The 13188-nt window shown below is 36.5% G+C and overlaps 1 protein-coding gene across 5 annotated transcripts; it reads right to left on the reverse strand.

Moving 5' to 3' along the window:
* Nucleotides 1–4722: 4722 nt before the first annotated feature.
* LOC106067008 (uncharacterized) lies at nt 4723–11130 on the reverse strand. Of its 5 annotated transcripts, none has more exons than XM_056040556.1 (3): nt 11000–11130; nt 8091–8221; nt 4723–5688 (listed from the first exon to the last, which is right to left on the reverse strand). In XM_056040556.1, exons 2-3 carry the CDS (start codon nt 8125–8127, stop codon nt 4790–4792), a joined length of 936 nt encoding a protein of 311 aa, XP_055896531.1. In that variant the 5' UTR covers nt 8128–8221; nt 11000–11130; the 3' UTR covers nt 4723–4789. The 5 variants fall into 5 exon arrangements, with proteins under 5 accessions (XP_055896531.1, XP_013081561.2, XP_055896532.1 ...); XM_013226107.2 differs by lacking the exon at nt 11000–11130 and adding an exon at nt 10849–10870; XM_056040557.1 differs by lacking the exon at nt 11000–11130 and adding an exon at nt 10752–10862.
* Between the last annotated feature and the right edge of the window lie 2058 nt (nt 11131–13188).

The raw sequence follows: 13188 nt of genomic DNA on the forward strand, positions 1-13188 counted from the left end.
TTTGACTGGTTTCAATTTTGAGCTTCCGGTACATGTGTTGTCGCATTCTGTTGTGTCCGGTCCTGAGTCGAAAGATTAGACGTTGGCCAAAGGCTGATCCATAACATTTTTTATGGATTTTTTTTATTTTTGAGTCGAAGAAAGGATGGGCATGAAAAATGTTAAAGTTTAAAAAAAATATTCGCGGATTGGCGATACTAATTAAAAGTGTTTTTAAAATAATACTATTGGCTTTCAAATTCTTCATGGACTTTAAAAGTTGAACAGTGGGTGGAACCTGGACACTTCACCATTTTAAAAGCGGCTCTAACAATTATCCTAGAAATGTGGCAGTTTGTGTATTTCTTAAAAAAAAACAAACTTATTGTTGACACAGTGAAAACTCTGGTTTGACCGTTATGAGTTTTTAAATTTAATCATCTTCAAATCATATGTAGCTATTTGGGACACGCTTTCAGCGACTCAAATGTTTCTCTGTATTAAATAATAAATAGGGAAATATTTAGAAGAAAAAAAAAACGGGTACCTGCCTCCTTTATACAAGATATTGTTGTAAATCTGGTGGTGACACAGATGGGAGTAGGGCTGTGTGTTTTTAGCCTACCCAAATCGCCAAAGTCCAGCGCAGAACGAGCGGTCAACCGTGACAGTACACGCCAGTTCGGCAAGGACTGATGTCGTAAATATTACGCACGCAAGTCACGGCGAAAGTGATCAACTGGAGTGGTCAAGCGAGTTAAGTCATTAGAGTTGGGTGGACTCCGGGGGGGGGGGGGGGGCTGAAAATCCCAGTCTTCACCAAGATTCGAACCCATGTCAAGAAGCCAAGCGCTTAACCACTCGGGCACCTCGCTCGCATTGTAATAAATAGAAATAAATAGACCACCACCACCAACTTCATAACTGAGAAATCGATTTAAAAAAAACCAACAACTTTAATGCAATAACTCTATCCAGTTCTGTACGAAGATGCAACGAGCTAATATTATGGTCTAAACTGACCACAGGTTGTGACGTTCAGTGTTCAGGCCTTCTATATGGCCATCCACATGGGTATGCTAAATAGTAATGGAACGTTTAAGTCTAGTGACTTTGTCAGAAACGACTTGCACATATCCATCTAACAGTGGTGCTAGGATCTACTGAGTGGGGCTTAAGTCCAGCCATAGCCACAGTGGAACTCTCCCCACTAGGATCAATGATATATTTTGGATTTTTGGCACATCGGCACAATTTAGGCTATGTCGTGCCCAAATCCCTCAAAGGAAATTTCTAGAACTGAATGTCACAAAAACTAAAGAACTTATAATAGATTTTAGAAAGAAAAAACAAACTATACATGAACTGCAAATAAACACTACACCTATAGAACAAGTAAAGGCGTATAACTATCTAGGCGTTATCATCAACAACAAGCTTTCATGGGAATACCACCTGGAACTCTGACAAAGAAAACATCAATTACTTTGCCCAATCTCATATCAAATTTTCGCAGTCAACCCCCACCTCCCGGTTAAAGCCCGGTATTTTCCCAGGGTCGACATAACCAAACATTATTTTTAAGCTGTCTGCTCCAAAATATTTCACTTTGATATCCTGATATCTGGGGCAATCAAGGAAAAGATGTTCCACGGTGAAATGTTGGACTTCAGCGAAATATTACTATTCAGCTTGTCTCATTCTTCTTCTGCATTCTCCATTAACATGCTGATAACATTCAGATAACTAGTCCTATTTCTTTTGCGTTCTAATCATCATGTTGGACAATTCAGATTACCAGTCCTTTACCGGTGTAGGCCTGATTCATGTGGATGGCAAGTGGACGTGAAAAATATTATGTTGTGCCCATAATCTCTCAAGAGTTACTGTCACAGATTACATTATGGAATTGTTTGTACATTTCACTTTTGAAAGAAATATAAGCCCTCGACATGAGTCTCGGGATTTAATCCTCAAATTTAGACACTTGACATTCAAGTCAGGATTTACCCAAGGGACGTAATTAGTATGTTTGAAATATATTGGTTGATTTGAATTTAAACAAAGACATTTTTGAAAAGAGTTAGCGCCAGAGAATTGGCGGTAGTAAGAAAGAAAAGTCAGTCGATAAAATAAGGTTCTTGTAGATAGACACGTTTCTAAGAGCTCTGTTTGAAAAGCCTTTGTAATATGTTTCATGCTCATTGATTTGTAATTTGTACATAAACTGTACTTACGTTATATTTAAATAAAGTTCCAGAGTTTTGTTTTATCAAAGAATTGTCAATTGTGATTCTAGATCTTCATTTTTTGTTAACTATTGAATTCAAGTAAAATCCCCGGCATCACAACACATCGTGACATCATATCATCAGAATGTTGTGACAGTTACTTTCCCGTAGTATTGTTCTTAATTGCGGTAGCATAGTACTTAGTGCGTTAGGGTACAGACTTGAATGTAAAATAAAGAGGATAAAGAGAATATTATTTTGAAAGATTTGTAAAATGTGTTTGTAAATGTTTTACATGTTTCGGATGTTCCTTCAGAGTTGAAGATAATTACTTCCTAGTCCAAACCTCCCGCAGGACGACGGGGGATGGGAGCGGGCAGGGTTTGAACCCGGGACCATCGATAAATCTGAACTACAGTCCAGTGTGCAAACCGCACGACCAGGCAGCCATCCTGCCATTTTACTGGCGATTCTGACAAATTCATGAGAATTCTTTCTTTCCAAGTGACATTTAAGCATGCTATGTTCTGGGAGAAAGTACCGGTAATTTAATGTCAAATTGAGAAAGAAGGTAATTTAAAATGGTAAGTTTGTTTGTAAAATGTTTTACAATTGTTCAGATGTTTCTTCAGATAATTACATCCCAGTCCAAACTTCTCGCAGGACAGGGCAGGGTTTGAACCCGGGACCAACGAACGAGAGTCCAGAGTGCATACCAAATGACCAGGCACACACGTTCTGAAAGAAAGTAATTGAACATATGAAGTTTAGAAAGAAGGTAATTGAACATATAAAGATCAGAAAGAAGGTAATTGAACATATGAAGTTTAGAAAGAAGGTAATTGAACAATTGAAGTTCAGAAAGAAGGTAATTGAACATATGAAGTTTAGAAAGAAGGTAATTGAACATATGAAGTTTAGAAAGAAGGTAATTGAACATATGAAGTTTAGAAAGAAGGTAATTGAACATATGAAGTTCAGAAAGAAGGTAATTGAACATATGAAGTTCAGAAAGAAGGTAATGGAACACGGAGCCTCAATCTGTGTCTGTTGTTCTGCATTCAGAGTTGTATGTATTACTCCTAATCGTGTATCTTATCTGGCTTTCTTCGAGTCGTATCACATCACTGTTTATATCTGAGAAACAAAACCGTTCTGTAAGTTGTATTCTGCAAGCTGTACAGTAGGCTACCGTCAGGGACGGACTGACTGTCAAAATCGGCCCGGGCATTTTAATACCTTTCGGCCCACAACGTGTATATCATATGATGGACTTCCAATTCTAGCTGTTCTAAAAATCATTTTGTTTAATTTGATAATGCACCGATAACTTAACGCATGCATACAGTGAACACTATATCTGTATATAAGAAATAGAGGCTTTACGCCTATGTGTGTAGCCTACGGGAGGTTTGGACTAGGAAGTAAATTATCTTCAACTCTGAAGGAACATCCGAAACATGTCAAACATTTTACAAACATAGAGGCCTATTGTTTTTTACAGCCAAAGCCCGTACTTGGTAAATTCTCGATCGTTAACTGGCCGTTATCGCTTGACAGTATGTTGCTCTGAAATAGCATTATGCGAGCATCATTAACTCTTTCTCTCCGTAATTATTTACCACATGTTGATGGAATCAGAGTTGGTATCGTCTGTTAAGAGAGAAAGAGTGAATGCTTATAGCAATGTACCTTCCTATCCAATCTTCAAAAAAGAAGATAATTACTTCCTACGCGTATCCCACGTAGGCTGATGTTTAGACATGCATGTTAATTAGCAACAGTGTTTCAGGGAGAAGAAAAACGCAAAGTTGGCATCACATAGATTTATATATAGTTTCGCTCTTTTCCTGCAGTTCAAAACATGTTTTCGTATGTTCTAAAAATCGCTCCATCACAGTTTAACTCCCTTGTTGATAAATAAATAAGAAACAAAGACAAAAGTTACCGTAACAAAGATTTTTTTTTTTTAGATTTGATATAATCTATATTTGATAGATTAGACCAGTCCGCTTAGAGAACTAAAAGATATTTATATACAATTAGAAACAAATTGTGTTTCATAATCAATAGGCCCTATATTACTTTACTGTAGCCACTGTAGGCCTCTAATGTATTATATAATATATAATTCCATATAATTCCTTGCATGCAGTACGCATGAAGTATTATTAAACATAATAATAGTTTAATAGGTAATAATAATAATTTAATATGTATAAAAGCTTTTTTTTATTGTTAGTCTGGATCTATTAAAAATTTAATTACATGACTGATCCGATCATTATTGATACAACTATGCTTATTAGAAGCTTTTTTAAAATTATATTTAAAAAAAATATTTTCTTGTTTAATTTTCCTGTCTATTACTGAAAAACTTGTGATGGGCAGAAATTTGTATCAAAATCCTTTAAGAAAAAATGTCTTTTAAGAAAAAAAAAAAAAAAATAATTATAAAATTAATTATTATAATTAATATTAATAATTATAAGTATAAAAAGGAAAGCAATGATTAAAAGGCATAGTCATTTATTAAATTTAAACTAAATTAAATTTACACTAAATTACATGCTTTGACATTAGATGATAATACCGGACCCACTGTAATTTATATTATTTGCTAATGTCCCAGAATGCACAGGTTGATATGGGCAAGTGTCATATCCAACTATGTTGACATAAGCACCACTACTCCCTGGACATGTGCTGGTCGTATAGGAAAACTTGCAGACAAAGTTGGTCACATGGTACTTCTCCACCCATTGACCTATACTAATATGTTTTGGGCATCCGTGTGGATGGGACACTATGAATGTCAGTTTATGGATGTCTCTGGTCTGTTTATATTTGTTGTGTACTTTACGCCACAAGACATCAAGACGCGTTTTAATATCGTAGACCTTGCTGCCTAGATCAGCATCGCAGGTAACACAAGCTAGATAGCACTGGTCTCTTTTCAAGTAGGAGTCACAAACGCTGACGTTTCCTAGAGTGATCACTGGACTGTCTTGTCTATCATAAAACAATCTAAATTTTGTGTGACTAGCTTCAGCCTTGTCGTAAACCACATGTGTAGCAGTCTGTACTATAACTTCCCACCAGACTTTGTTAGGTTCATCAGACTGAAGACATTTTTGACAAGGACAAGATTTGTATTCTGTGATATGACTCACCCTTCCACTTCCTGTGCGCAAAATATCCTTTCCTCTAATGCTGTAAAAAGGATAGGCATAGTTTTTATCTGGCCAGAACTCAGGTCGATCCTCACTGGTCAATCGAACATCCACTCTGACAGTCAGGTCAGCTACAGCTTTGATCAGATCATAGAGATCATGGTCATGGTATCCTTCAGGTAAATGTTCCAAATTGAATGTTTCCACAGGTATAAACTTTACATGACCTGGATTCTTTTTACAACCTGTGAGGTGCTTGTGTAAATCAGCTTCTCCACCTTCAGAGGACTGAGTTTCATAACCACCTAAACCAAAAAAAAAACAACAAAAAAAAAACAATTTAACTGTAATGTCAACAACTATAAAAATATTTCGAAGGAACTTATCTCTTTTTTTTTTAAAAAGACTCCAAGCTATTTTTATTTAATATATTTCTACCATGTAGATTTTCACTTTCAATTATTAACACAAAATGAACTGTAATGTCAACAACTATAAAAATATTTCCAAACAACTGATCTCTTTTTTTTTAAAAAAAAAGACTCCAAGCTATTTTTATTTAATATATTTCTACCATGTAGATTTTCACTTTCTATTATTAACACAAAATGAATATTTAAAAAAAAGTCTATGTAATAATCAGAAAGACCAACAAATTTGAACACCTCAAGTCAATGATTATTTTTGTAAGCTAGCAATCATAAAGAGGGGCTCGACCTATGGGCCTCAGGAAGCACAAGCTGAACTATTAACAGAGGAATGACCATAACCAAATAAACTGGACAGTATTAATTTCCTTACCCTCAAAAAGCAATCTACAATCTCCCTACTTCAGAACAGGATAACTTTGAACTTAACAGAATAAATCTCACACATCCAACCCAATACAAAAGTGTTGAACTTTTTGAATGACACAGATTAGTCCATCTCAAACAGAACTACTTCAGCAGAACTAACAATCTGTGTATGGCAGTGTGGAAAAGCTGCAAACAGCACACTACTTTTCTAAGGCACAGACTGCAAACAAACGCTGGCAGCAAAAAATCTAGGTAAAAGAAGATGGACAGAAAATGTCTGGAACTAAATAAATTGTATTCACTTCTGCTTAGATTCACATAATTTTTTATACTTTAAGATGCTATCATCTTATATAATTCAGACGTTACTTCAAAAAAGAAGATGATTACGTCCTACGCGTCATGCATTTAGTCATGCTAATTAACCAACAACTTAAATTCTGCCAAGTCAAAGGTTTTCCTGGCTAGCTCAGGCAACCCATTCCATGTTCTAATAGCACTAGGGAAGAAGGAGTATTTGTACAAATTTGTCCTAGCATATGGGACGAGGAATTTAGTCATGCATATTAACCAATGACTTAAATTCTGCCAAGTCACTGGTTTTCCTGGCAAGCTCAGGCAACCCATTCCATGCTCTAATAGCACTAGGGAAGAAGGAGTATTTGTACAAATTTGTCCTAGTCTATGGGACGAGGAATTTAGTCATGCATATTAACCAATGACTTAATTTCTGCCAAGTCACAGGTTTTCCTGGCTAGCTCATGCAACCCATTCCATGTTCTAATAGCACTAGGGAAGAAAGAGTACTTGTACAAATTTGTCCTAGCCTATGGGACGAGGAATTTAGTCATGCATATTAACCAATGACTTAATTTCTGCCAAGTCACTGGTTTTCCTGGCAAGCTCAGGCAACCCATTCCATGCTCTAATAGCACTAGGGAAGAAGGAGTATTTGTACAAATTTGTCCTAGTCTATGGGACGAGGAATTTAGTCATGCATTTTAACCAATGACTTAATTTCTGCCAAGTCACTGGTTTTCCTGGCAAGCTCAGGCAACCCATTCCATGCTCTAATAGCACTAGGGAAGAAGGAGTATTTGTACAAATTTGTCCTAGTCTATGGGACGAGGAATTTAGTCATGCATATTAACCAATGACTTAATTTCTGCCAAGTCACTGGTTTTCCTGGCAAGCTCAGGCAACCCATTCCATGCTCTAATAGCACTAGGGAAGAAGGAGTATTTGTACAAATTTGTCCTAGCATAAGGGACGAGGAATTTAGTCATGCATATTAACCAATGACTTAATTTCTGCCAAGTCACTGGTTTTCCTGGCAAGCTCAGGCAACCCATTCCATGCTCTAATAGCACTAGGGAAGAAGGAGTATTTGTACAAATTTGTCCTAGCATATGGGACGAGGAATTTAGTCATGCATATTAACCAATGACTTAAATTCTGCCAAGTCACTGGTTTTCCTGGCAAGCTCAGGCAACCCATTCCATGCTCTAATAGCACTAGGGAAGAAGGAGTATTTGTACAAAATTGTCCTAGCATATGGGACAAGGAATTTAGTCATGCATATTAACCAATGACTTAATTTCTGCCAAGTCACTGGTTTTCCTGGCAAGCTCAGGCAACCCATTCCATGCTCTAATAGCACTAGGGAAGAAGGAGTACTTGTACAAATTTGTCCTAGCCTATGGGACGAGGAATGTGCCTATCAAGCAAGGCTTTCATCAAGAAAATATATATCACTAAGATTGTGACAACTTTTTCCCCATTATCATAATTGTCAATATAATTAATAAGTACTATTGCAGTGATATTGAACTTTAATTCTCTTCCATAATAATAATCTTTATTATCTAAACATAAAATCTAAAAGTCAAAAGAACTTTTTTTTTTCTTACCATAAAGGTCCTCTAATGTGTACTCTGGCAAGACCATGAAGACTAACTAACACTTTCAGCTAGACAGAAGGAAACTTTCTATAACAGAGGTATGCAATCTAATGACATCATATGGGCCACAATCAATCAATCTGAAATTTATACCAAGAATCTGAAACTAAAATAGTGCAGAAGTATTTTATTTTTTGCTATATAGTAATTATAAAATGTTTTAAATTTCTTTTCTTTTTTTTATTAGAGGAGAAGCAGGAAAGGATATTTCTTAGTTGTTTTGTTTTTCAAACATTCTAGCAGTGAAAACTGTACTTTCCTGTACTTAAATTCTACTTTGTCAAATAAAAATTGATTTAATGATAGATGCTGTAAAAACATATAAGATTAAATGTCAAGCATTTTGTTTGTTGTTGTTTTAAATCCTAAATGATACCAGTCATCATCATCATCAAACTCCATTAGAGTGAGGGCTTGAGAGGCTCAAATCCTCTCTTGCAAAAGCCCTGGACAGAAACCCTGCTGTCTTGCATAGTGCATAAATATCGCCATACAGGTTGAGAATTTTGGGTTTCCCAGACCTGTCGAGACGGAGATCAGCAAGTCTGGGGCAGTCATACAGAATATGAGGCACGGTTTCCTCTTCTTCCCTGCAGCGGGGGCACTGTGAATCAAAATTTGGCCATCGCCGCAAGAAATATGAGCCAACAGGACAGTGGCCTGTCCTGCACTGTGCTATAATAGCTTGCTCAGGCCTGGACAGCCTCCACCACGGGGAAGTGCGGTCAGGGCGCCTCATGCGCTCCAGACTCCACGGGCTTTTTGGAACTTGTCCCAGCACTCAAACCACTTTTCCATTTCTGTTTTTTGTATTATAGCCAGGGCTTGATGAAAGCTTACAGCCTGATCAGTGGGTGGAATTTGCCCTCCCTGGTGGGCCAAAGAGTCTGCAATTGTGTTGCCAGTCACACCTATGTGACTCGGTACCCACTGCATTATTACAGGGATGCCATAGAATTGTTTAATGTTATGTGAAGCCATGATGACAATGTTGATATTGGGGGGCCATGGTCCGGGGCTTTGCAAAGCCTGCAGTACAGATTTTGAGTCAGTGACCACAACAATCTGTGTTACCATCAAATGTCCCTCGCCGAGTTGAGAGTCAATGACTTTTAAGGCTTCACAGACTGCCATGGTCTCCGCATCAAAACTGCAAACACTACCACATGGTCCAAAGATTTTGACTGTGTAAGAGCCAAGAAAGTCGATGTAGGCTCCACTTTCGTGGATTAAACCCTGCCCATACGAGCGAGTGGTTGAATTAAATGATACCAGTATTTTTATTTAATTTAGTTAGAATAATAATTTTAAAATACTGAAAAACAGACAATTTTGCTTCAACTAATTTTTTTTTCTTTCTTTTAAAGAAATTAATTTTAAACTTTAGAGAAATATTTATTTTTTATACTGTCTTTTTGTAAAATGTTTCATATCACTGAACAAATGTGTATTTACTATGACATCTAGAATTCAAGATCTATGTAGAAAAAAAAAATTTATTTATAATATTTAGATAATAGATCTAGAGTCTAATGGCTGAATACAGAAAGTCTACAAATCATAGTATTCATAGATCTATCCCCCCATTGCCCATGGCAATTAAGTAGCTAAAATTGAGGACCAACAAAGGTCACTTTAAATGAGTTAAATATAGATCTATTCTAGATCTATAGTATACCATCGTTACCATGGAACTTATAATTTTAACCTACTAGTCTAGATCTAGAATATAATCTAGATATAAATCTAATACTAAACCTTGATTTAGATCTTGATAGATTTGGTGTGGTATTGCAGTATCGGTATTGATATGGTATCGGTATACTATACTAGACTTACTAGATGTCTATAAGACTATAAGTAAGCCTATAGAGTATAGACTCAGCTCAGTATAGTACTATATTAACTATATTGTTACTATATAGACTATATGATGAAGTGAATATTATAATATTTATAATTCCTTTATTATAAATTTAATCTACTCGAGAGTAGATATAACCATAGATCTGAAAATAGGGTAATAAATATATTCTTCTGCCAGCGAAAAATTAAAACGAGTTAAATTACGTAATAGCCATACCAATGAATAACTAGTGATAATAAATTTGTTTGTTTGTTTTACATGTTTCGGATGTTCCTTCATTGTTGAAGATAATTACTTCCTAGTCCAAACCTCCCGCAGGACGACGGGGGATGGGAGCGGGCAGGGTTTGAACCCGGGACCATCGATAAATCTGAACGACAGTCCAGCGTGCAAACCGCACGACCAGGCAGCCATCCAAATTAATTAAATTAGGTCATGGAACTATACTAAATAATACTAGAAGTAGAATCTTGTACAGTAGTACAGAAACTACAGTCACCGATCTAGATCTATATAATTTATCTCTAGATATAGACACATATCGAAATATTACTTCATGTATCTTAACTTGTAAAGATAAAGTTCTATCCTAGATTTATTCTAGACAATGATCGTATTTTTTTAACAGCAACAAAAATAGTTTTCTTTGTCTTTATGACATGTCGTGTATAAATGATAAATGCATGGCCAGTATGGGTAAGATACAGTAAGAGTTGGCAGGAATTCTTTTGTGAATCATTTACATTATTTACAAGAGTGGTTTTCCTTGTTATGCGAAAGGACCGGTGTTGTACTACCTACTCCTACGGCTTCTAAATTAGGCGTCTAAGGTTTGTTTACGTTTTTGATACAAAGCGAAATATCGGAAAGAACGCATGCGCCGTAACTTAAGAATTGTAACTTCCTGTCTTTCTTTGAATTCGACTTAATAAGTTTTAGTTTGAAATATCAAAACGTGAATGTGAAAAAAAAAACAACAAAAGTCTGATACCGAGCGGTAATCAGTCGGACTGGCGTTTGCCGGCAAGCTTTTTTTTTTTTACTTCGATTTTGACGACATGCAGGCTATAGCCAGCGATCTTGTATCTATATCAGCATGTGTAACATGCTGAAACAGCATGTGTAATATCCGGTCTCTCGAAATGTTTACCTTTAGTGCAGAAGAACACATGAATTGGACCGTTTTTTTTTTTGTGACGCTGCGACCATCGACACGCATGTCGAAAATTTATTTGGCCCACATGTCGTAAAATGTTGGGCTAAAACTAATTTGGCATACAAGGCTACTTTAATCTTGAAAAAAATAAAAAAACAATACTCGTATGTTATTTGATTTTCTGCAACTGATAATAAATTGACTAATTGGTTAATTTTTAAATTGTTTAATGTTTTGATAGGCAAAATAAAATAATTGTTTGAAGTTTCAACTTAATCTGAGCATGGGTGTGGGAGAAAAAAAAACATGTTCAATTCTATAAGGGTAAGAAACCCTATATATTCAGCCATAGATATATATGTATCAAACAAAATAATTAATTTCCAGCAACAGAGCTAGACAGGCCCTAGAGTGGAACCCCCAGGGAACAAGACGCAGAGGAAGACCAAAAAGAACATGGCGAAGCAGTGTACTTGAAGAAGCAGAGAAGACCGGGAAGAGCTGGGACACCATCAAAAAGCTAGCAAGAGCCCGTGGACAGTGGCGTGTTTTTGTCGGGGCCCTATGTTCCACGAGTGATGATGATGAATGAATTTACTAATTTTTTTTTATTGTACAAACTTTCTACCAGACAGAGAGAGTTGATAAAAGCTTTGTAAAAAGAGGGTATGTTCTGCAATAATAAACATTATAAAGCCTGTGAACAAATTTAAGGGCGTCGCCGCTACGTAATGCCAGTACTGGTCTAGAAGCGCCTATATATACAAAGAAAAAAAAACACTGGAAATTCGTATTATCTATATTGTTTCGATTCTCTGTACCAGGTCATCTGTAAACACTGCTCTCTACCAGGCCTTCTGTAAACACTGCTCTCTACCAGGCCTTCTGTAAACACTGCTCTCTACCAGGCCTTCTGTAAACACCGCTCTCTACCAGGCCTTCTGTGAACACTGCTCTCTACCAGGCCTTCTGTAAACACTGCTCTCTACCAGGCCTTCTGTAAACACTGCTCAACACAGCACATCTAACACAAGAACTTGACAACAAGAGTTTCAAACAATAATGTGGTAGTTTAATCACAAATACTTCAGAGGCTTTGTTGTAATAAACAGAACTGCCGTACTGAACTCTGTCGGGCTTTCTGTCCACTCCTTGACTCTTACCGCTATTCTCTAGGGCAGGGCCGGTCTTAGGCCACTGCAACCTATGCGGTCGCAGTGGGCCCCGCGCTTTCATAGGCCCCGAGCTAATTCTAGGTGTAATTATTAAATTGCAAAATATATACGAAAAATTCCTGGAAATCTCCTGAATTTATTAAAATCTCATGAAAACTCATAAAAATCTCCTGAAAAATATACAAAATTGTGGGCGTCATTTATTGCGGAATACGCCAATCCTACGCGCGATAAACAAAAAAAAAGGCATTGTCAGATTTCAAGTAATAAAATGTAATATTCGGGTGAATTTTCACCTTAATCGGAAGCTACAATACTTTATTTACTTTAATAGTCACTGGCATATAAATATGCCATAGGTTGCAAGGTTCGTAAAGTAAAGTTAATTTGATCGCAATTTTGTGCTTAGTAAAGTCGATTTTTTTTTCTAATACAAAATCCTAATTTTCACCTATTATCCTTATTCCCACCCAGACTATGCCCCGCGTAATCAGTTTCGCATAGGGCCCCGCAATTGTTAGGACCGGCCCTGCTCTATCTTATCTTATCTTATATAATACAGACGTTACTTCAAAAAAGAAGATGATTACGTCCTACGCGTCATGGATTTAGTCATGCATATTAACCAATGACTTAAATTCTGCCAAGTCACTGGTTTTCCTGGCTAGCTCAGGCAACCCATTCCATGCTCTAATAGCACTAGGGAAGAAGGAGTATTTGTACAAATTTGTCCTAGCATATGGGATGAGGAATGTGCCTTTATCTTTGTGTCTTTCAGAGTATTTTATTAAATTTTGTTTTTGTATTTGAAGATTATGGTTCAGTGTTTTATGTATTATTGCTACTGTC

This window comes from Biomphalaria glabrata, chromosome 9 (assembly GCF_947242115.1).
Source record: "Biomphalaria glabrata chromosome 9, xgBioGlab47.1, whole genome shotgun sequence".
NCBI classification, from domain to species: Eukaryota; Metazoa; Mollusca; class Gastropoda; family Planorbidae; genus Biomphalaria; species Biomphalaria glabrata.

What these genes read in the sequence shown, in the direction of transcription:
- LOC106067008 (XM_056040556.1), bottom strand. Translation starts at nt 8,127, where the DNA reads ATGGTCTTGCCAGAGTACACATTAGAGGACCTTTATG. An exon ending in CACATTAGAGGACCTTTATG is followed by an intron (nt 5,689 to 8,090) that starts GTAAGAAAAAAA and finishes TTTTTGGTTTAG; the next exon opens with GTGGTTATGAAACTCAGTCC.